At 36.6% G+C, this 24713-nt stretch overlaps 1 protein-coding gene across 2 annotated transcripts in view; it reads left to right on the top strand.

Annotated features, from left to right (window-relative positions):
- Positions 1-24487, top strand: part of LOC121386947 (hemicentin-2-like) — a 28085-nt gene extending 3598 nt beyond the window's left edge. Inside the window, exons 2-9 of one of the 2 annotated variants that reach the window (XM_041518006.1) lie at positions 4104-4403; positions 7075-7335; positions 9280-9540; positions 10018-10296; positions 11260-11562; positions 12559-12921; positions 22257-22371; positions 22553-24487. In XM_041518006.1, coding sequence (XP_041373940.1) covers positions 4104-4403; positions 7075-7335; positions 9280-9540; positions 10018-10296; positions 11260-11562; positions 12559-12921; positions 22257-22371; positions 22553-22664 — 1994 coding nt within the window. In that variant the 3' untranslated portion in view covers positions 22665-24487. Of the gene's footprint in view, positions 1-4103; positions 4434-7074; positions 7336-9279; positions 9541-10017; positions 10297-11259; positions 11563-12558; positions 12922-22256; positions 22372-22552 lie in introns of both variants that reach the window. The other variant, XM_041518005.1, reaches the window with a different exon arrangement.
- Positions 24488-24713: the final 226 nt, after the last annotated feature.

Raw genomic sequence — 24713 nt, 5'->3', positions numbered from 1 at the left:
ACATTTACGACCGTCTTTGAGAATAAGGTGTTTCTTACACGTAAACGTAAATCTACGCCAGACGTAAGTGCTAGTCGTAGACGTAACTTTACACCTTTTTTGTGAATATGGGTCCTGAACTCCCCATTTGCAAAATCCTGGATCTGCCCCTATAATGTATATCAATATTTGCTGATGTGTTCAGGGGCGGGACGTAGCCCAGTGGTAAAGCGCTCATTCGATGCGCGGTCGGTCTGGGATCGATCCCCGTTGGTGGGCCCATTGGGCTGTCTCTCGTTCCAGCCAATGCACCACGACTGGTATATCAAAGGCCGTAGTATGTACTACCCTGTCTGTAGGATGGTGCATATAAAAGATTAATGCTAATCGAAAAGAGTAGCCCATGAAGTGGCGACAGCTGGTTTCCTCTCTCAATATCTGTGGTCCTTAACCATATAACCGTAAACAAAATGTGTTGAATGCGTCGTTAAAAATAAACATTTCATTCCTTCATAATTACTCTGACGTCATGATGAGTGCATTAACCTTAGCGCATGTCATGAGGTTGTTAGATTACGTCATATCGACCCACCCGACTTCAGGAGTATTCCATAAACAAGCAAAAAATTAGACGTAGAAAACTGCATGCATTTTGCGCCATGCAATCTCAACGAAGATGACAGTCTCGTATGTAGAATCTATGTCACCGTAATATTTTTTACTCTTCACAATTTGTGTCCGGATTTTTGTGATTTTTTGATTTTTTTTAAATTTATTTTTATTTTATTATTATTATTATTATTTTTTTTTTTTTGATTGATTTTTTTTTTTTTTTTTTTTTTTTTTTTGTATATATATTTTTTTTTTTTTGGGGGGGGGGGTTGTGGGGTGGGGGATCTGCATACGATTGAACACTGACATGAACATACTTTTGTTGAATTAAGAAAGCCTTTCCAAAAACAATGTACATAAATGAGGAAAAGACAGACATCAAAATAGTTTTTATACATGGGGAATGTATTACTCGACCGCCATTTGGCACTGTGCGCACTGTATTAAATGGCGTGTAATACTAAACATACTTAAATCAATACCATTTGTACACCGCTGGCATTGTCAAAGTCTCGTCTACTTCGCATATTCATTTCATAAGAGTGTTGGTGGTGACACGCGTCACGCTTGAAAAACAATAGCCCGGTTTACCGGAGTAAGTGAATGCATTGAATCTTTTCACAACAGAAACTGGCTTGAATATTAACATATTTACAAAACTATTTAGAGTAATAACTCATGATGGCTGATACTGTCCTATGCAATCTCAGCGAAGTCGATATTGGTGACATCGTCACAGTCTCATGTGGAATCTGTGTCACTGTACCAGTGTGTAAGTAATACATTAACCGGGCAGTTAGGCAAATGCTTATAAAATGTATTTTTAATAGTGAATCATATTGAAATGAGTTTTGGAAATTTATTTTCGTGGTCTTGGAAAAGTTATGGAAATATTATGGAAATTTCCATTTCCATACCTGTATGAACCATGGCGAACATATATTATATAAGCATTTATTTTCACACCAGAAATGAGAACATTTCCGTCCCAGTTTTTTGTCTATAAATGACCGCATCTGACTGTAGTATCGGTCCGAAGAGGTGGTTCATTAACCGATTCACTCCGGCTGTCTCTTGCGCTATACACCCATGTCCCAAAAAGTCGATACACAATATTACAAAATAACATGGGCAAAATACACCCAGAAGGCTTACCATTAAAGGTACATATTGTTTTTTAATATATTCTCCACCAATTCCTAGAAGTGCATATGTGAACCACAACATGTGTCACAATTAGGAACTATAGTGGATCGTGATCAATGAACTCTCATTCGGAAGTGAAGTGTGTAGTGAGACCTAAAATAAAAACCAATCTACTAACCTTGACTTCTGTCATATTTCTACAACAAGTCGACAACGCTGTTTACAGGTCGGTATTTAAACAAATTTCTTTTTCATAATTCTGGACAAAATATTAATTTTCAGTTTACAAAAATGAAAGAAATAGAAAGTACCTTTTGTCAAATATATCATATCAAAAAATTACTATTGGATATGTTTTATTTATTGAGCACGAAGCCGAAACAAGTATCCGAAAGTGACTGTCGTCGACCTTAGTGCAGAACTCACATTAAAGGGGAAGTTAACTCAAACGTGAACCATTTGTGTTGGAAGGGGACGGGACGTATCCTGGTGGTAAAACGCTTGCTTGATGCACGGTCGGTTTAGGATAGATCCCCGTCGATGGCCCCATTGGGCTATTTCCCTATGGGCTATGTCTGTGGGATGGTACATATAAAATATATCTTGCTGCTAATCGAAAATAGTACACGAAATGGCGACAGCGGGTTTCCTCTGTATATATCTGTGTGGTCCATAACCATATGTCTGACGCCATATAACCGTAAATAAAAATGTGCTGAGTGCGTCGTTAAATAGAACATTTCCTTCCTTATGTTTTGGAAAGATGTGTACACAGACCACCAACACATACTGACACTTTTAAGAAATAAATGTGTAATTTTGGAGTTAATAAAATCGCGATTATTCCTGCTAACTGGGGGGCAGCCATTTTCTTTTGTTTTCGTTGCTTCCGGTACTCTAGCTTTGAGCGAAGTGACGTCAGCTCCTACCAACTCCCGTATGCACAGTGTAAACAAACGCAGTAATATACAAAAAGGTGCTTCACTTTCATCAATGTGACTTGCAAAACAACATAAATGACTTGATGGTATAATAAACTATTTAACTAAAATATATATTTCAATTTGCACCAATAGAAGCAAAATGGAGTTACCTATAGTATTTTTCTCTCTTAAAAAAAACGAAGAACAAATGCATATTATTAGGCCTATTGGTAGGGTACGTTGCATCAAAAATGACCACTCACGATATCCAAGTGATAATTTTCTTTTCTTTGGGACTACTTAATTGGTCAGTTCTGTGATTTTAGATGATAGTTTCTGCCGGAAAGAAATTTTTGAGTTTGGCGCTATGCATTTGAATATTTTCAATGTTTGTATTGAATGCAATAGGCCTCCACCAAAAAGAAAATGGGTTAGGTTTAAGGTTAGGGTAAAGCAAATCATACAGTAAAGATAAGAAATTAAATCTGCCAAAACATTTAGGTATGGCGCTATACCCGTTTTACCCTCTGGCAGAAAACCTGGATGGGAAAGGGTTTTACAAAATTATTTAGAGTAATAAAGCATGATGGCTGATACTGTCCATTACCATTTTAGGGGTGGCAGGTTATCCCACAATACCCAGTGATTCTCATAATAATACTGCCATTACGTAATTTTGTGCCAAGACGTCGGTAATTAATGGTGTGTACCTACCAAATGTACACTTGCCAATCAGGAATCAGGTGGAGGCCACTGAAATTATAGACAAATTAACTAAGAAAAAACTCATTTCAGTACGTAGGTTAATGCCTGGACACTTTAAAGCAACTAAAACGTATTTTTTCGGTTATTTTAATTTCTTTCAAGGATACTAATTATGGAATGAATGAATTAATGTTCAACGACACCCCGGCACGAAAAATACATCGGCTACTGGGTGTCAACCTATGGTAAAGGCAAAACACTAACTGATGAACCACTTCGAGATAAAAATTCAACAATCAAATAAAACGGTGTAAAGAACTGTGCAAAAAAATACAAATATCACAGATAGGTAATAAAAGTATCTAGAAGAAATTGCAAAATTAGTTCTGGATGGAATCGAAATGATTCCATCACATTTCGTTGTCCAAATATAATATATCTTTTCGAGTTTCTGTCAAATGCTTACACTCACACCAAAATGTGGCGCACAGTCAGAGTACATGTGAAATTATGGAAAATATATACTTATAAAGTCATGAACTTTCTGCAAATTACATAAGTTCAAAGTACAGATAAACCAATTTGTTTTCTTAATAAAAAAACCCCATCAATAAATAAACTCTTGCTTAAGCAAGTGATTAATAAATTCAATCATTGTGATGCATCCAATGGCTTCTTATACTAGTATTACTGTTTTGTTTACAGTTTTCAACGTTTAAAAAATATTTTATATCACAGGTTTGGCAAATACCACGATTGACTGTATGGGATACGGAATTCCTGGACGGAGTACTGTATTGACTTGTGAAATAGCGGGCACTGTAGTTGCTGGAGTCCGTTGGATTCGACCAAATGGTGGAACACCATTAATGGTGATGACATGTAACAAAGCTAACACTCTGTGTTTGCCAACTGGTGGTGTAACTGGCTACGGTCTTTCTCGTGACTCGCCCACACACCAGACTCTCACCATAGAATCGTTCAACTCTTCGGTAGATGCTGGAGAATGGATTTGTCGGGATGGAATAACAGGAGTTGGTAAATTTAGATGTAATAAAATTGTTGCAAGTAAGTCTCGAAGTATGATTTGTTTTTTTTTACAAATGGGCACTTTTTGTTTTAATATGACAAATATTAATTGAGCACAGACCTACTTTTATGCAACAGACATAAACATATACAAATGTGTATATCATTTGCACGTGCGCGCGCACACACATATAATTCTAACCTGACTGTTAATCCTCTTATCTGATTCAGTGACACCATATATACTACTCAAAAGAATTTAAGGGTCAAAAATTTATAACCAAATAAGTTTCAGAGTGTATTAGATTGATGATGTAAACTACACCAATTTTTTTATTTATTGTTCCATATTTACAAAAAAACACAAATAAACGTCACTGTATACAAGAAAGTCACATGACATGCTGTCAAAGTTGAAGGTTGTCAAACATGGATTTTACACATTAGAACATTCGTTTAATAGTGTGTGAATCCACCCCTGGCGCGAATACACTCGACACATCGTTGCCTCATGCTGTTGATCAGACGTCTGAAGAACTCTTGGGGAATGGCCTGCCACTCTGCCATAAGAAGTTGACCCAGATCATGAAGGTTGGCCGGAGGGGCATGGTTATCCCGAACTCTCCTGCCTAATTCGTCCCAGGCGTGCTATATTGGGGCCAAGTCAGGCGAATATGCTGGGCAATCCATCCTGGCGATACCTTGTTGTCTGAGAAAGTCCGTTATCACCCTGGCGCGGTGGGGTCTGGCATTGTCATCCTGCAGAACTGCCCCGCCGCCAATCTGCTGAAGGCCTGGGAGAACCAACGGCCAGATACTCTCATTCAGATAGCGGATTCCATTCAGATTGCCATCCACCACATAGAGGGGGTTCCTGTGGTGGATAGAGATGCCGCCCCACACCATGACGCTGCGACCACCGAACCGGTGACGTTGTCTAACGTTAACGTCAGCGAAGCGCTCCCCAGGACGTCTGTAGACACGAACCCGACCGTCGTTGAACTGGAGACTAAACCTGGACTCATCAGTGAACATCACTCGACCCCACTGAACACGTTGCCACCGCAGATGAAGCGTGCACCAGTGACGTCTGGCCGTTCTGTGACGTGGTAGGAGTGGTGGTCGAACAGCCTGGCGACGGCAGCGTAGATTATTGGCTCTCAGACGATTGCGTATGGTTTGATCAGACACTCGAGTTCCAGTCGCAGTCCGCAGATTGTCACGTAATCGGCGTGCAGTGGTTGTGCGTTGACGTAGAGCCATATTGGTGATGTAGCGGTCCTCTCTATTTGTAGTGCTTCGGGGTCTTCCCGAACGTGGACGATTTCGAACAGAATTCGTTGCTTGGTACCGTTGCCACAGTCGGCCAACGACACTCTGACTGACACCAAGTCTCAGAGCAACATTTCTTTGCGTATTGCCATCCTGAAGCCAAGCAATAGCCCTTCCTCGATCTTCGATAGTCAGTTGAAGTCGTACCATTGTCGAATTTGGAGTGTGCACCGTACACGAACGCAAGCTCCAATTATACGGAAATTCAGCATTGGGAACATGGAATACACGTGCAAAGCGTGCAAATGAAGCACTTTGTGAAAAAGCAAGTTATGGGCACTTAGCAGACCTTTCGCTTTCGCCCTAATTTACGTGCAAATGTAAGCATGTTTTCGCCATTAGAACTAGTCGACAGTGTCAATGACAGTGGATTTTAATTCATTTATGGGTTGCTTAGACCCACTTTCGTCAAAATGGAACAATACCATGCGTGACATTATGGTCTAGCTAATATAATTGACATTCAGGAAATAATGTAAAAAATATCGTCTGACCCTTAAATTCTTTTGAGTAGTACTAAAAACGAACCAAACAAACGAAACAGAAGAAACAAACACACTTGAGAAAACAGAACAAAACAAAACCCAAACAAACAAGCAAATCCCATTCCCAACCTAACAGAAAAACAAATATCACAACACAAAACACTAAAAATCCCCGCCCCCACAAGAAAAACAAAACAAAAACAAACAAACCAAAAAAACCCATAACAAAACAAACCCAAACACACACCTCCCTCATTAAACATGATATGTATGTTAAAACATATGAGGACCATACATTTTTGGCAAGTATCTGTAAGGAGAGTTTTACCAGCAGACGCTGTGACAATCATGTGAGTTCAATAACCAGATAGCAGTACAGCTGAAAAGAAACAGAACTAAGTTTTAAAATTAGGTTTCTTTCAAATTACAATCTTTGAAAATCATAGGAAAAAGGTATTGAGTATGTGCCGTGTTTATAAGTGGGTTAAGTTAAGTCTTGATTTCTTTGCTCGTTTTAACCTTATTGTTACGGACATTTCTGTGAATATGACAGACATTTGTTTACTTTTCGCATGCAAAATGTACGTACTGTTGCGCACAAATGATACAGCTACCGAAACAGGTCCATGGGATATATATATATATATATATATATATATATATATATATATATATATATATATATATCATAATACAATTCATTGTAAGTTCTCAAAAAAGTGACGTCACTAATTAATATCGGAAAATGCTGCCTAAAAGGCTTAAGTGGAAACAGAACTTTAAACAGTGCAGGGCAGCACAATTACTTTTCTCTAACACCCGTAGCTGATGCAATGGGCAAATTGTGTCTTTTGTATTTTTAGGTGGTCCAGACTCTGTTACACTCAGTATTCCATCACCTGGGTTAGCAGCAGAAGGAGCCAATCTGACTGTGACGTGTGCTGCTAGTTGTAAACCACCATGTTCCTATTCCTGGACTCTCGGAAATCAGCAGATCTCAGCAACCTCTCTGTTAAAACTGACAAACATCAATAGGAGTCAGACAGGGAATGTGTACACGTGTACAGCAAACAACTCACTTATACCAAAATCTAAAACTAAACAGTTCACACCCACAGTATACTGTGAGTATTAATCTAATATGTTGCATATCTTGTATTACATTTTACTTGATGAACGAGAAACTATTCTGAAATATCAAGAAACCATTTTAATATTCTTCCTAATATTTGCTATAGTACAAATCTGAACAAGAAAACCGTTAACCACGACCAAGACCGCAATCTCTGCACAATGCAGAATTGAATGGGCATTTGGCAAAATAGTAGACGATTCCATGAATATCTATCTTATAATTCGTCTGTAGGAGGATAGTCACTCCCCAGTAGATCCCTACCGGACAACACACCCTTCCTGTGCCGCCAGAGAGGACTGCCACTCATAGACTACTTTACTAAATCAAAACTACAAGGCAGATCTCATTGGAATGGAAGCAGTGCAACATTGGACAGTGGTAGTTGGTTAAAACACGTTTACTGAATGTGCTAAATAATAAAATCACAAAGTGTATATACCTAAGGGTTCCAACCTAGCTACTGCTCTAATACATAAGACATTTGAGAGTCCTTTGTGATAACAACTCGGCTAGTCAGTACATACCTGGAAATGTTACAGTATAAAAGTGATAAATTCCATCTGAACAGTTTATTCCAGATATTCATGTATATATTGGCATTTTCCTCATGGAGTAGTCAGAACTAACGTATCATTAACATGGAATGAATGGATGATGTTTAACGACACCCCAGCACGTATTATTAACATGGAATGAATGAATATTTAACGACACCCCAGCACGTAGTATTAACATGGAATGAATTAATGAATGTTTAACGACACCCCAGCACGTATTATTAACATGGAATGAATGAATGTTTAATGACACCCCGACACATATTATTAATATGGAATGAATTAATGAATGTTTAACGACTTCCCGGCACGTATTATTAACATGGAATGAATGAATGATGTTTAAAGACACCCCAGCACGTATTATTAACATGGAATGAATGAATGAATGTTTAACGACACCCCAGCACCTAGTATTAACATGGTTCTTACTTCCTACAGAGACTGCTCTCAGTGTGCTACCATTGTTAAGATATTTCCGACTAGACTAAAATTAAATGCATTTGTTTGTTTTCAAAATCAGCGTCTGTATATTCAATGCATTTCTGATCTTTCCAATGCATGAAGAGTGCTCAACGTCCATGTTATGTCATAATATGTGTGTGTGTGTATATATATCTATATATATATATATATATATATATATATATATATATATATATATATATATATATATATATATATATATATAATGTATGTGTGTGTGTGTGTGTGTGTGACAGTGTGTGTGTGTGTGTGTGTGCGTGTGCATGTGTGTGTGTGTGTGTGTATATATATATATATATATATATATATATATATATATATATATATATATATATATATATATTATGTACGAAGTTAGTGGGAGGTAAAATTAACTTTTGGCTATTAGAAACATCAGGGTAACCAGAACCCCATTGAGTATAAATACACTGCTATTCTAAACAAATAAATGTCATTAATAGACATTATGGTTGTCATTAATCTTCTAATTTTCTATTAGTCGGAAACGAGTTACAATGGCAGTAAACTCAAACTTATTTATCCTGATTTTATAACAGTGAAAATGTTTCATTTCTCTTTTGTACAATTTGTGTATTAATGTTTCCACACGTTTAAGATTGCTGAATATAAGGTCAGTCCCATGTAGCGGGGTGGTAAATTCCATATAAATGGTTGCATTCAAAATATGTCAGAATGATTTTAGTCAGCAGATCCATTCCTAGTGAAAACGCGATATGAAATTTAATTATGTTGACACCACAATACGCATAATCCTAGTTTAGAACATACAGTCAATGAACACAACACTACTTATATATCAAACTAGATAGTTTTAATGATATATATTAACAAAATGATAATTTATACATTGATTTTTCTCTCATTTACAGACGGACCAGACCGAGTCCAGTTAAACAGTACTTCTCCTCTGACAGTGAAGGAAGGTGACGATGTAGATGTGTCATGTGGAGCTACTAACTGTTCTCCATCCTGTTCTTTCATGTGGCAGTTTAAATCTCCGATAGAACCAAGCAGTTCCGTGCTGTCATTAAATAACATACAGAGATCATCAGCTGGTGACTACACCTGTACTGCTAGAAACACAAACACACAGAAATCATTAGACAAGACCATTACTCTAGATGTGCAGTGTAAGTGAAATTGAAAACGAAAGAATGATTCCAATGAATATAGTTTATAAAGTGAATATTTTATAAGGGGAATAGGCGTACAAGATGAACTGGAACTTTGTTAATACATACTGGATTTACCAAATGTTATAAGAAGCTGAACTAGTGTAATGTTTTCAGATTCTATCACCTTTGCTTGTTTTATTTTATCTCTTCATTATCCAGTACTTAGTCTTGCTAGTTATTTGTGACTTTGCTGTGTTTTTTCTTTCTAATTATAATGTTAAAAAAAAAATATTGCTTTCATTGAAATTTTTTTTAAAAAATATTACTTACAGTCATTAAATAATTTGATATTAAATTACGTTTATCAAGTTTAACTCACAATAAACACATTGTATTCAATGCCATATTTATTTATTTAAAAAAAGAAGCAATTTTAGTAACATTATGTTTTATGTCGAATGTTTCTTTTATGATTAATACATTTTCTTACAGACCAATCTTCAATCACTTCTCTGACATTGAATACAAATTCTACAAAGGTTACAGTTGATGAGCTGACTCCTATGATTCTGAGATGTGAAGTTGACAGTAATCCAGGATCTCACATCAAACTGACGATGAACTCACAGACTCTTCGTGAAGTGACAAACTCTAAACAGATTGAGTACACGTGGAACGAGGCTGGATGTCTGAATACAGGACACTACACGTGTGAAGCGGGCAACAACATCAAATCAGTTGTCAGAGAAAGTGTGCAGCTTGTTGTCAGATGTGAGTTAAACAATAGTATAATTAATGATTAATGTGATAACTATTGTCCAAGTGCTACTCACTAAGTTATAGCACGTCCAAAATAAAAGTGTGTTTGCTTTCTTACTCAAATTACTCATATCATTACCATACTTATGTTACACCAAATACCTTGCACTTCGCACAATAGTCATGTGTTACCGTTTAGTACTTTGTTCCTTTACAGTATATTCGTTCCATTGCTCGTCCATTTCTAAACAGTTTACTACTTGCAATAATACATACGCCACTTGTACGTATGTTTGAATATAACATTTTATACGTGTGTATTACTTTGAATTATCTGTAGGGGCGGGGCGTAGCTCATTGTAAAGTGTTCCACTTATACGCAGTCGGTCTGGGATTGATCCCGACCGGTGGAACCATTGGGCTGTTTCTCATTCCAGCCAGTGCACCACAACTGGTATATCAAAGGCTGTGGCATGTGCTATCTTGCCTCCTTCATAAATCCCCTGCGCGTGCTGTAACCTCACCGTAGTGCAGGGGTGTAACATTCTCTTTGAGAGTGACGAATACAGCACAAATCCCCTTGTTTTCTTCGAGATACAGTTAATATTTTGAGTAAAAGTCAGTATCTATCTGTGATATTTGTATTTTTGCACAGTTCTTTACACTGTTTTTATTTAAATCTTGAATTTTTATATTAATGTTGATCATCACTTTATTTGTTTGCATTACTATAGTTTGACACCCAATAGCCGATGTATTTTCGTGCAGGGGTATGGATAAACATTCATTCATTCAATCATTTATTCACTCATAAATGGTATTCATGTAGTTGCCTATATTTGACACCCACCATAGCTGGACCCATTAGGCTATTTTTCGTTCCAGCCAGTGCACCACGACTGGTATACCAAAGCCTGTGGTATGTGCTATTTAGTCTGCAAATTGTAATTACTTTTAGCAATCAATATATTTTAGGTTCACCAAGACTACAGCATGGAGTTCTAGTGCATAAACAGTATGTAGCACCAGTAGGTGGTGATGTAACTATGAAGATATCAGTGATTGCCAATCCAACACCCACATTCACCTGGTATCATCTGACTGGAGGGAATAAAAACAGACTTGGGTCTAGAAGTCCAGATGCAACTGGCATATATGTCGTTGGAAAACTTACACTGACAAATGTTCAGCAGAGAGACATTGGTACCTATCATGTTGTTGTGTCAAATGGAGCGCCAAGACAGGATCTTATGGTGAACCTGGCACTTAGTGTAGCAGGTATAAGTAGATGTGTATGCTACTAAAATTGGATCTTACATCCGTTTCATCTTGAATAAATGTTGTCGTCAGAATAATAGTGTGGTTAGTTATTGAAATTAGATCTTGGTCGGTACTATTAGATTTGACATCACACAATGTCTACTAGTTGAATTAGTTCCTCGCGCAATGCATTTTAGTTAGACCCCAACCTCTCCAATTGGTTTTATTTCCGCCCGTATGTCCATCATCCCACACGTAGTTTTACGGATTTCTTTTCAGAATGTTTTGAGATTTGACCTGAGATTTTGTGCAAAACTTTATCATGTTCTATTACATGATCAGATATATGCAACATCCCACAGACAGGATAATACATACCAGTTGTTACACCAGTTGTGGAGCACTAGCTGGAACGAAAAATTGTCCAGAGCCCCAGCAATGGGGATGTATCCTAGACAGACTGTACTTCAAGTGAAAGCTTTACCACTTGACTACGTCCCACCCCGAAAGCAGTTGTATTTGACTTTGCTAAATTTGAGAAATAATCCTGTCAGTAAATATCCTAGTATCATATTTGATATAATAAATCAAAACTACAGAAATGCATTATTAAACAGTACATTTTGAATGATACTGTTCCACCGTTGCAAATACTTATAATATGGTGGCTATGTTGGATCATACCACACATATATGTTATCACATTTATGGCAATAAATAATTACCTTATTAAGACTTGGATGTTGATTTTATAAAGTTTATGACAAATGACCTACATTTTGTTTTTCCGCCATCATTTTTGTCGATGGTCACATTTTAAGAAAGGAAATGATGATCTTGGAAAAATATTCCACAACTGAAATTTGACAAAAATACCACATTATTTTTGCATTTACCATAGTTTGACATCCGATAGCTGATGCTGGGATGTCGTTAAACATTCATTCATTCATTTGACAAAAATACACTAAATGTAGTATTTATAAGAACATGTTATATTTTTAATTTCCACAGGTGCACAAGAACTGGCTCTTTCTGGATCTTCATCTTATGCAGTGTTGAATCAGCCGTTTACCTTGACATGTACAGTGACACAAGCTGCTGATCTTGGTGATACCGTACAATTCTATTACAATATATATACTGATGTATTTGCTTCACTGTACCAGAGTGGTGGCTCATGTACTGAGTTTAGTGGTCCCAGCCTACGATCTGATTACTCCGTATCCTGTGGAAGTGGAACAGACAGCAGCTCGTCCACCACTAAGAAATATACTCTGAAGATCAACAGAGTCGCAGACAGAGATGCCATAGACTGGTGGTGTATACTGAGTTCAGGGAGAATACGCAGCAACAAATATAATCTGCAGCTTAGCAGTAAGTTATGTCTTAAAAGTTGCTTAATGGCGGTTTGCCAACACAGTTATTTATTAACTTTTGCTTAAAAATATAAACATTGTGTCCATAGCAATTATCAACCAAATAATTTAATTTACTAGAACAAAAAAAAGTTATATTGGAGAATCTTTAGAGGACGACTGACTGTATTGGACATGTTCATTTGAGGCAAATATTATGTAATGTTATTTCATAAGATTTGTTATAACATGATAAGGCAGGATTTTAGTTCTACTGACCGTGGCTGTTTACACATCGTTCAAGCACAATCAAACAGTTGTAATTTGTAGTTATTTATCACAAATAAATGTAAAAATAACAAGAAATTGCACTTCTAACTATGATATTGCACCTTTTTATTACATTCCATAGATCACCAGGCAGAGGCGGATTTGGGGGGGGGGGGGGGGGGGGGGGTACGATAGTTATAATTTTATTATATATTAAGTTTCATTTTGTTTTACGATCCCCCTCCAAACCTCCCCCAATGTTACCTTAGGATTCCACCTCATGTCACTGGGGTCTCCCTAAATGGACTTTTTGGATCCACCACTGTTAGGTATGTCACAAGTTTAGGTTTATTGGGGACAGTAAAATCACCGATGTATGTCAACAAAATTTATTTCCCTAAAAATGGTCATTACAGTCAGGCCTGTGGAATTAGAAATTTGTTTTAGTAGCTAGTCGGACTAGTAAATAAACAAAAATCCACTAGCCCGCAGATATTATCACTAGCGTGAGTTTTTCCTCAAATCTTACGACCACTTTCATATTTAAAACAATCAATTCGTCAGCACAGTTTTACTTTGTAACTGAATCAATGGAGGAAAATAACAATAACTGTATTTAGAAAACAATAAAATGTTTTACTTTTCACACTGCAAATTATCACACTGTTCAAATTTATTAATATCTCTCTCTCTCTCTCTCTCTCTCTCTCTCTCTCTCTCTCTCTCTCTCTCTCTCTCTCTCTCTCTCTCTCTCTCTCTCTGTTAAGAAATGCAACTACTAGTTCGACGGGCGATTGTATTATAATTTTATTTATTTATTTTGCATTGAATCCGCGTCTCCGTATCAGCCATGCAATAATTCCAAACCATTCAAATAAACGGTTCAGAAGGATATCATACATGCACTGCATCGGAGTTCAGAACTGCGCAAGCGCGACATTCTGGAAACGGGTTATAGTGAAAACGGAACCATGCCAAAACAGCACCAAACGAAAATGGAATCAAATTAGACAAGTCGGAATCTAGGTTTGGCTGAAACGGCACCACAATCTATGGCTATATGGCTGAAACGGAACCCCCAAACATGTATGCCTAAAACGGTATCATTACACAAACGATAATATCTTCAATAAAACAACCAATCACTGCACACCATCTGTTCATGTGCTATCAGTCATGATGGCGGCCTGGTTCAATTCCGAATAGCTGCTCTGTACTTTGTGTCAGACTTCTCTATTATTGGGGAGATAGTATTTGTTAAGCATTCAAAAATGTCAGGGGGCATTCTAAAAAAGTTAGTATACGCTAGTATCTCATGGTGTTTTAACCCAGGTATTAAGAGTCTTATATGTTCCTTCTTCTTCCCTCATTAAAATGTGTGGCCGCATCCACACTTTCCTTTTCAACGGTTGTCAACGACGCCGCCTCCATACCTCCAGCATAGCAAGATGTGAAATATGAAGCAGAAGCAGCTTTCTCACAAATCGCGCCATTTTTAACAACACAAAAGTATTTCCACCTCAATTTTATTGAGCTTCGACAATCGCGCCGGCTTGGTGTGTGCTGAGAAAAACGTTCCGCCAACTAGCGCCGATGTTTTCGAATTGGCGTTATCGCCGATAAGACCGTATTGTCGGGCTGGTGTACGCTTAGCATTAGCAGTTAGCTAGAAGTCGGTGAAATGTAATCAAATGAAATGCTGTTACAGTATCACTGAGGTGCCGTTATATACTGACACACAATGAAAACGCAAAAACAACTTTTCATAACGACAAACTATTAATGAATTGATGGATAATGTAATGTGACATTAATGCCTGGTATTCATGAGATACATTCACAGGGAAACATGGCCAGTTATCATCAGTAATCGAGTTGCATTCGTAATCGAAAAGTTCAACAGCCCCCCCACCCCACCCCACCACCATATCAAGGTCAGTATCTGCTGTGTTCACCATTGGCCCGTGAGCATGCGTGAAGACGACGGGGAAAGGATTGGCACAAACATCTCAAATAAGCCACAGAAATGTTCCTCCATTCCTCTTGCAACGCCTGTGCAAGCTCAGCGACGTTACGCGGTGGTGGGAGGCGGTGACGTACACGACGTCGTAACTCATCCCACATGTGTTCAATTGGGATCAAATCCGGTGAAACGGCGGGCCAGTTCATAACGGTGATACCGGCTTGTTGCAGGAATGCCTGAGTAATTCTTGCAGTATGTGGACGGGCATTGTCTTGTTGAAACAGAAGGGGACCTCCTGGACTTCGGTGACGGCGCAAAAGTGGCTGGAGAACTGGTCTTAGAATAACGTCAACATAACGCTGGGCTGTAAGGGCATTGTGGACAATGATGAGATCACTCCTGAAATCACAGTTGATTGCCCCCCATACCATCAGACAACCGCCGCCAAACCGATCACGTTCCCTCACACATCCGTCAGCGTACCGTTCATGGAGTCTCCTGTACACACGTGCTCTTCCATCGGCAAAGGAGACAGAGAAACGGGACTCATCTGAGAAAACAATGTTCCGGTAAAAGGCTGGTGGATGATTACTATTCTGGAGAGCAAACTGTAGTCTCGCAGCACGACGTCGCGTTGTCATGATGTTACCGTTGTACGGGCGTCTGCATCTGAGTCCAGCCGTAGTCGACGGATGACCGTCATCAGATGGATATGCCTTTCATGACGTCCTATCGTGTTGCTTGCTGTCATCGTCACAGTTCTGAACCGGTCACGGATGTCGTGTTGCCGAATCTGCCGATCTTGGCGTGGGGTCGTAACGGGACGTTGGCCAGGTCGATGACGGACACTCCCAGTCTGTTGATGACGTTCAACAAGTCGTTCAATAGTTGATGGATGGACTCTGAAGGTCCTAGCAACGTGGCTTTGCAAAGCCCCCCCCCCCCCCCCCCTTGAACCATGCCCAACGCTCGCTCCCATTGTTCTCTGAGTCGTGGCATTCTTAATGTGACGAGGAATATGACTCCATTACGTGACTTTTATGTGTCCACATACTGGCATTTCACGTGGATTGCATGCAGTGAACGCATTTCACACCATTTTGTGTGTTTCAGCTATTGTATGTGTAACGAGAACAAAACCAGGATTAAAACCCAGACAAAAGTACCAATCAATGGCTTCCTCTCATAAATTGTTATTCTAAGTCCAATAAATATATTTTTCATTAATCACAACAAAATATTGAAAAATATCTGTTTTGCGTTTTCATTCTGTGTCAGTATAGTAAAATTGGTTTCGTTTTCGCCAACAAAAACGGTTCCGTTTTGACGGTGATTCCAACTTAGCCTAAAGTGCTTTACACACTGTACGCGAGCGATTGTTGGCGCGAATTTCGCGTTGACGCTAGCGACAAGTACATGCACACTGCTCGCAAAAAAACACACAAAAAATTCGTGCGAATTCGTCAGTGTAAAATGGCGTCTGTCACAGTCGAAGTTGACCACGAGGATGATGATGAGGAAATGTTGCTATTGACAGTTCTGCATCTTTGTAGTTGCAGCTGCTTTTATCATAAAGCACTGGATGTTCTTGGATGGCTATTATCAGTTCTTCCTTTTTATTTTATTTGGTTGACGGTGCCATTTTTTTTTAACCACATGCTTCTTGACCGGGAACAGGAAATGACGTTGCAGGCGAATTGTCAACGCGTACGGAAAAAAAAAAGGATTGATTCTATTTTTTAACTTCGCTCGCCTAAGTATTTGTTCGCTCTCCATTCGTATGCGTGCAGTCGCTCGCGAATTCGCGTATAGTGTGTAAAGGCCTTTATTCTCAGGACAAGGGGCCTATCAACGGTCAATAGTTCCTAAAAATGATTTGTTTAAGTTGAAAGTATGTTAGGGACATGTACATTTTGTAAATCTATATGAAAGAAATGTGAATAACGTACTGGGATTTTTAATCCAGATACCTACTCCAAACCCTGAGTGAGTGCTCCACAAGCCTCAATGGGTTTGTGCAAACCACTTGCACCGGCCAGTGATCCATAACTGGTTCAACAAAGGCCATGGTTTGTGCTATCCTGCCTTAGGGAAGCGCAAATTAAAGATCCCTTGCTGTCTGTCGTAAAAGTGAATGAATGAATGAATGAATGTTTAACGACACCCCAGCACGAAAAATACATCGGCTATTGAGTGTCAAACTATGGTAATGCAAACAAATAAAGTGATGATCAACATCAATATAAGAATTCAAGATTTAAATAAAAACAGTGTAAAGAACTGTGCAAAAATACAAATATCACAGATAGATACTGACTTTTACTCAAAATTTCAATTTTGTGCTGTATTGGCCATTCTCAAAAATAATGTTACACCCCTGCACCACGGTGAGGTTACAGCACGCGCAGGGGTGTCGTAAAAGAGTAGCCTATGTGGCGACAGCGGGTTTCCTCTAAAACACAGTGTCAGAATGACCATATGTTTGACGTCCAATAGCCGATGATAAGATAAAACAAAACAAAATGTGCTCTAGTGGCGTCGTTAAATAAAACAAAACTTTTTTTAACTTTCAACATGTATTGATATCTCAGTCAAGGTTTGTGGTTTAAGAAAGCAAACTGACAATCGTAGTCCACAGGAAAGGATCGTATAGGGTACAATCTGCAGTGATCATATTTTGACCAAAAACAAACTACAAGTTGATAATCACGTATTGTGTCTACTGGGATATTTTAGTAAAATTATATCAGTCGTTTTTATAAATTAAACTTTCAAGCTGCTTAAATTTTATAATATACTCTGAAATAAAACACAGTTTTGTAATCAAATTTGGTAGACTGATTCCCATAATTAAAATTGGTTCCGCGATTATATGGTATAGTCCTTACGTTCGTTCTTATAATTATATATTACAATGTTTGCCCAGTGTTGTTATAATGGCGATTATTCCTTTGAAATATGTATGTTTAGACATGGCTTATTTTTAAATATGTGACTTAACAAATTATTATCAAGGTTCAAATCGTACTGATATTACATCCCACATCGGATCCCTCCCACAGAGATTGTTTGTACAGTGCGATGTGTTGGAGGTTTGAAAAGACCCTTAATTAATCATTGGTGGTTTTAAATATAAGGCAAAGTAAAAATAAGAGTTAGTAATTATCTCCAAAGGCGGAGTGGAGGGTAGAGATTGTCGTAGGTCAATAGAAGGAAGGGAGTGTTTTATTTAACGACGCACTCAACACATTTTATTTACGGTTATATGGTGTCAGACATATTGTTAAGGACCAAACAGATACGGAGAGAGAAAATCCGCTGAAACCACTTCATGGGCTACTCTTTTCGATTTGCAGACAGGGTAGTACATACCACGGCCTTTGATATGCCAGTCGCGGTGCACTGGCTGGAACGAGCAATAGCCCAACAGGCCCACCGACGGGGATCGATCCCTGATCGACCGCGCAACGAGCGAGCGCTTTACCACTGGGCTACGTCTCGCCCCCTAGGTCAATAGTTTACATGTAAACAAAATATATATCAATAAAAACATAATAATGTACACTTATAACGGACATGCTTAAAAAGAACTACTACATAGAACGAACTGATCATAAAATCCAGTTTTATCACCCTATATATTAATGACCAAATACTTTACATCCCGCCCTCTAATAGCAATCTTGTCAGAAAACTTGAACATACAGTAATGTACACTTATAACGAACATGCTTAAAACGAACTACGAACTGATCGTAAAATCCTGTTTTATCTCCCTATATATTAATGACCAAATACTTTACATCCCGCCCCCTAATAGCAATCTTGTCTGACAACTTGAGCATACAGTAATATACACTTATAACGAACATGCTTAAAACGAACTGATAGTAAAGTCCTGTTTTATCGCCCTATATATTAATGACCAACATATACAAATGTGTACAGTAAACTACTGCTATAACGAACTATCAGGTCCCTTCTAGTTCGTTATTAGAGTACTTTACTTAATTAGGTATTCGCTACTTCAACACTGACTGAATAGTTCTGCATTTAAGTATAATGATTCTTATGGGTAGTCTTCACAAACTAATAGAGAGATATTTTGGAAATTGCGAATTTTAAAAATGTATATTTAATGTTAAAAATAATATAAAACAAATTGTAACATTTAACGTTTTCTAAATCTATCTTCTCCTAAATTTCTAAATTTAAAAGACAAATAAAAAGTTAATATTCCAAATTTGAAAGTGTATCTTTTTGTGGAGTTTTACTTATAGTGAATCGAATCAAATGTACAACTCTATTCCGAAATAATAGAAATTATGTCCAGTGGCCATATTATTTTCTTCTTTGTTTTTAAATATCTTAAAATATGCCTCAAAGAGTTTTAATTGGATAATTCTTAAACTTCATACAGGGATATTCTAAATATTCATTTACTTTTATAGTGACAGAATTTAAAATTAAATAGCGAAGCTCTCTAGGGCCTAGACCAATTGTTTGTTTAAGTAGGCTCATAGTTTGTAACTAGGGTCACATCAAAAGGACTTACCAATGACTATTTTGTCAATGTGGTCAGCTATTCTATAATATTTATTGAAATTCGATAGATAAATAAATATATTTTATACTGTAGTTGATTTATTTGTTGAACGGTGATGTCATTTATGGATTCATGAAATAACGTCCGTCACGCACATATTTCTCATTACACACCAAGCCATACATATTTCTAGACACTTCTTTGTAGCACGAACATTGTTAAGTATCACACACAAGACCAATTTACCGGGGATACCACTGGCAATCAGGTCGCTTGGAATGGCCTCCAACGCCTTTGAATGCAATGTCTGTCACCCCTCGCCTCCTCTGATATTGAAACTGTTTTGCAAGTGTCTATGTTCATCGCTCAGAGATAATTATTATGTACTCCATTGCTCTCATACAAGTATACATATTGTTTTCAACTTCTTGAATTAAGCATTGGGCCTAATTTTGGACAAAACGTTTATCTTTTCCAAGGTGGTGTTTTTCGTATTTAAGGGGCTTATAAACACAGCAAATCCTGGTGAAGGTATATATTATTCTCTCATTAAACACTAAGCACTAACCATTAACGGGACATTCCTGAGTTTGCTGCATTGTAAGATGTTTCAGACTAATAAAATAGTTCTATGATTAAACTTATATATTAAATATATTTTCTTGTTTCAAATATCAATGTCTGTACATTCAATGTGTTTCTGGTCGTCTTAATATTTGTAAGAAACCCAAATTGTATTCGGTCTTCAAATAATTTTGTACGTACGATGAAAATATATTTTAGGAAATAAAATGAAATTTAACCCAGTACAAATATTAGAACGATCATAAACATGATTAACATACAGCCACTAAAATTGTATGCAGAAAAATATATTTGATATTTAATTACAATCATTAAAAGGTATCTGTTAGTCGATAACATCTTAAATTATACAAGAAACTCAGGAATGTCCCTTTAACTTTAATATTATACTTGACAAACAGCCCAGATAGTTGTGGACTGGTGTATGTCAGGATACCTTGTTTGAACATTAATTAAAAATAAAATCTGATTTCCATAAACCATGTAGCAGGTCCGTGGCAGACGCAGATCAACGGACACCATAAAACTGGTGTTGGTCTGTATCGATCTGTATAGGCCGCTAACGTGTTACATGTATCCCTAGCGAAATGACTTTTCAAACAAAACAGTAAACATTTGTAGTATTGGTAACGGCTGTAGCATTTCCATACTGCACAGAAAACGCACCGTGATATTTTTGCTTAAATAATGCTAGAGACGTATAGCATAAAAATCAATACATATTTCATATAATGTAAATATTGATTATAAACGAAATTCATAGCAGCAAAAACCCGTTATAAGGTGATACTATCTAAAATACACTTACATGATTGGGGGGTGTGTGTGTTCAGAATTGAAAATAACACGTCACTTGAAGTAATACATTTCAGTTTCGATCACGCACTAGTAACGTGTACTCACCCACCACCCCCATTTGAGGCAGTACATTATGTACAGCGTCTCTTCGTTGGGTTAACAAGTATCTGGAAAAACACCTGTGGCAGATTGTTCCAAGCATCCACCAACACTGCTTCTAATTGTTGGAGAGTGCGTGGCTGTATTCCACACTGTGCATGTCCTATGTCATCCTAGACGTTCGCAATAGGTGACATGTTGGTTAAAAGAGATGGACATGGCAGTGAATAACAATTACTTAAGACTGATAAAAAACGCAATAATAATAGTGCCAAAACGTATTAGCTCTAGAGAGCCTGAACCTGTACATACAAAATTAAAATTGTGAACAGCATATTGGTTCTGTTATTTCTTTTAAATGCATCTAAATTGTAGAAACTTATGTTAGTATTGTGTGAGCTGTAAAAACTAAATCATTCTACCATGTAGTAACTGCAGCTAATAGTGTAAAAACTAAATCATTCTACCATGCAGTAACTGCAGCTAATAGTGTAAAAACTAAATCATTCTACCATTCAGTAACTGCAGCTAATAGTGTAAAAACTAAATCATTCTACCATGCAGTAACTGCATCTAATAGTGTAAAAAGAACCAAAAATATAGCAAAATTAAAATTATGAACTATTTTATCCGTTTCAAGTATTATATGTCATACATTAGGTTTTAAAAAACATAGCTCGGTGGCAAAGTGTTTGCCTGATACACAATCGATCTAAGATCGATTCCCATGACATTACCCGTTGTGATATTTCTAGTTATATCCAGTACTGCACAACTGGGGTATCAAATGTCGTGGTATGTATTGTCTGTGGGATGGAACATATAAAAAATCCTTTGCTGCTAAAAACAGTAGCACACAGAGTTCAAGCAGCGAGTTTACTTTCGTTACCTGTGTGGTACCTAATAACCATTCATAATTTTATTTTATTTTATTACCATATTAACTAAAACGTTTTTTTGTTTTCTTTCAAATGAAGGCACAATCTTCAAAGTTGGGTGGGGGCGGGTGAGGGCAAAGCCCTCTACTTCAACCTCATTTATGTAGATTGTGTATCACTGTTACATGATATATTTGATTTTTATTTCTTTTCAGCAAATCCAGTTCCCAATCCAGAGAGTCAGGTTTCGGAATCCACTATTAGTATAATAGCAGTGGTTGCTGTTCTACTGGTCGTCGCTATTGCAGTATCTTGGTTCTGGTACAAGAGGTAATTCAATCTCTTCAATACTGTTCTGGTTTAATGAGCTGTAACCAACACAACAGTTTGTTATTTCTTTTAAATACATCTAAATTGTGGAAAATAATAATAGTATTATGTGAGCTGTAAAAATTAAATCATTCTACCATGCAGTAACTAATGTCTAATAAACTTAATACCTTTTACTTAGGAGAGTGAACCGAGAACCAAAATCTGAGCAAGAGAAAACTGAAAAGACAACTCAAGAAGGATGTGATGAGAGAGTCCTAGTTGACAATCCAGCTTTTGAACAGTCAAATTAATTAGTTGTAAACTTGCTTGCTTGTCAATGTTCGGAGCAGTCGATTTCAACAACCATTGCTAGCTCGAAACAGTTAACCAATTAAATGAGTGCAGGTTTTATGATCGAGTACAACAGAGTTGAAAACAAAATTATTTATCTTCTTGTTCTGTGGCTTTTGAATGACTAATCAATATGTTTAATGTTAAATTAAAGTTCAAAATATTAGTAATTATCCAGTATTCATTACTCGTTCGTTAATTACTGATTATTAATTATTACTAATTTAATTGATTAATAATTAATTACTAACAATTACTAATTACTTACTTATTATTCGAATGCTGACAATGAAATATTTATGTAATACACAGTACGGGTAGAAATAATATATACAGTTTCAGGAGCTAATCTCTCTATAGAATGAGTTAATTTGGGGGTCAATTAGAGGGCATTATTTCCAGACCTGCCTATTAAACAATCAAAATTATTTTTATGCCTATATAAATATCGTTAATTTCTTTATTTCAAGTTCGTTGTCTCTGATATTCGACTGGTTTTCTTAACTCTGTTCAAAGTATATTTCACTTCTACTTATATCATGGATTTTCTTTATAAAATATTATGATATGCAGGAAACCTGATAAAAATAACTCTTGTAATATCCTTTCCTATAAAGCATATGCGATGTTAATATCAACGATATCACAGTTATTTCAGTGAAAATTTTTATCTGCAGAGGTCAGTCGAAGTGGAGTTATCACGTCTGTTGTCCTAACTAGGTACTGCTTTGAAACAGATATGTTTAATTTTCAGACAATATGTATTTTGTTTCTTCTTCTTAAAAAAACACCTACGTGATAACATATCTTAAACAAAACAACATAACATAGCAGTGACACTCCATTGTAATTTTTGAAACGCCTTACCTTGTTTGTTTTGTGTGTTTTTTGTGTGTGTTTTGTTTTTTAATTTTTAAATAGTTTATTGCCTCAAAATGTGTTATGGTAATGTCAGGGATAGGACCCCGAGTTCATCACCTTAGATATTATATATAGCAAATTACAGTACATAATCTTCATCTGAAAATAAATTAACATGAATATCAGAATGAAATATAATAATTACAAAGTGGTAATAAAATATAGACTAAATAAAGATATACAGAAAAGATAACGGATAAGTAGATATACTTTCCAAACAGGTATCGTGATTAAAAACATGTAATACCAAGTGTTTCAAATGTAGCATTCTAGAACTCTCAACCAAGGTTCCCAGTTGTCGAATTGTGTATGTAACTAGTTTAAAAAAAAAAATATATGTACTTGTTTATTTGTAACTTATATTTGCTGAAATGTTTATTTCCAGTTTCGTTTACTGTACTCTTTTTGTATCTTTGTTTTATATATGTAATATTTTATGTTAACAATTAACCAATTTACAAAACTATTTTAACTATTTATAATTCCAAATAAAACTGTGGTTCTATTCATCGGGATAAAATCACATTTTTATAATAACCAATCTTCTATAGTACTCCAAAGTTCGACAACTTTAGGGTTGTCATAAAATAGCAGAATAGTACATTGTAATACTTTGCCCATACTAAACAGATAACAGTACACTTATCTTACGAATATTTAATGTGTGATGTTGAAACAATAGATGATTTAACTAGTACTTTATGGAAATGTTTAGTTCCCGATTTGTCCTTTCAGAGGAGCTTAATTTGTTATGTAAATATAGGTTGTTTACCTAAATTGAATGTTTGGTTATTTGAATTAATATGTTCCTGTATAAAAAAAGGTTAACTGCCATTAATAAAGATGTATATTCTAAAAACAATTGATCTTATGTTATATTTTGTTTTAAAGATAGTAAAGTTCACGTAAAGTCCTTTGTCGTCCCAGAAATCCTGTATAAATAGTATGTCCTTTTAAATATATTATTATAAATTATTGGAGGTTTTGTATTGATATATTGCTATTAAACCAAATATTAGAACTTAGTATGTCATCTTTATTGCAGGTTGAAATAAATATAAGCCAGCTATTCAGAACATCTTTCTAGA

This window comes from Gigantopelta aegis, chromosome 12 (genome assembly GCF_016097555.1).
Source record: "Gigantopelta aegis isolate Gae_Host chromosome 12, Gae_host_genome, whole genome shotgun sequence".
NCBI classification, from domain to species: Eukaryota; Metazoa; Mollusca; class Gastropoda; order Neomphalida; family Peltospiridae; genus Gigantopelta; species Gigantopelta aegis.
The sequence above is the reverse complement of the archived record's forward strand: the minus strand, read 5'-3'. Positions and strand labels throughout refer to the sequence as shown.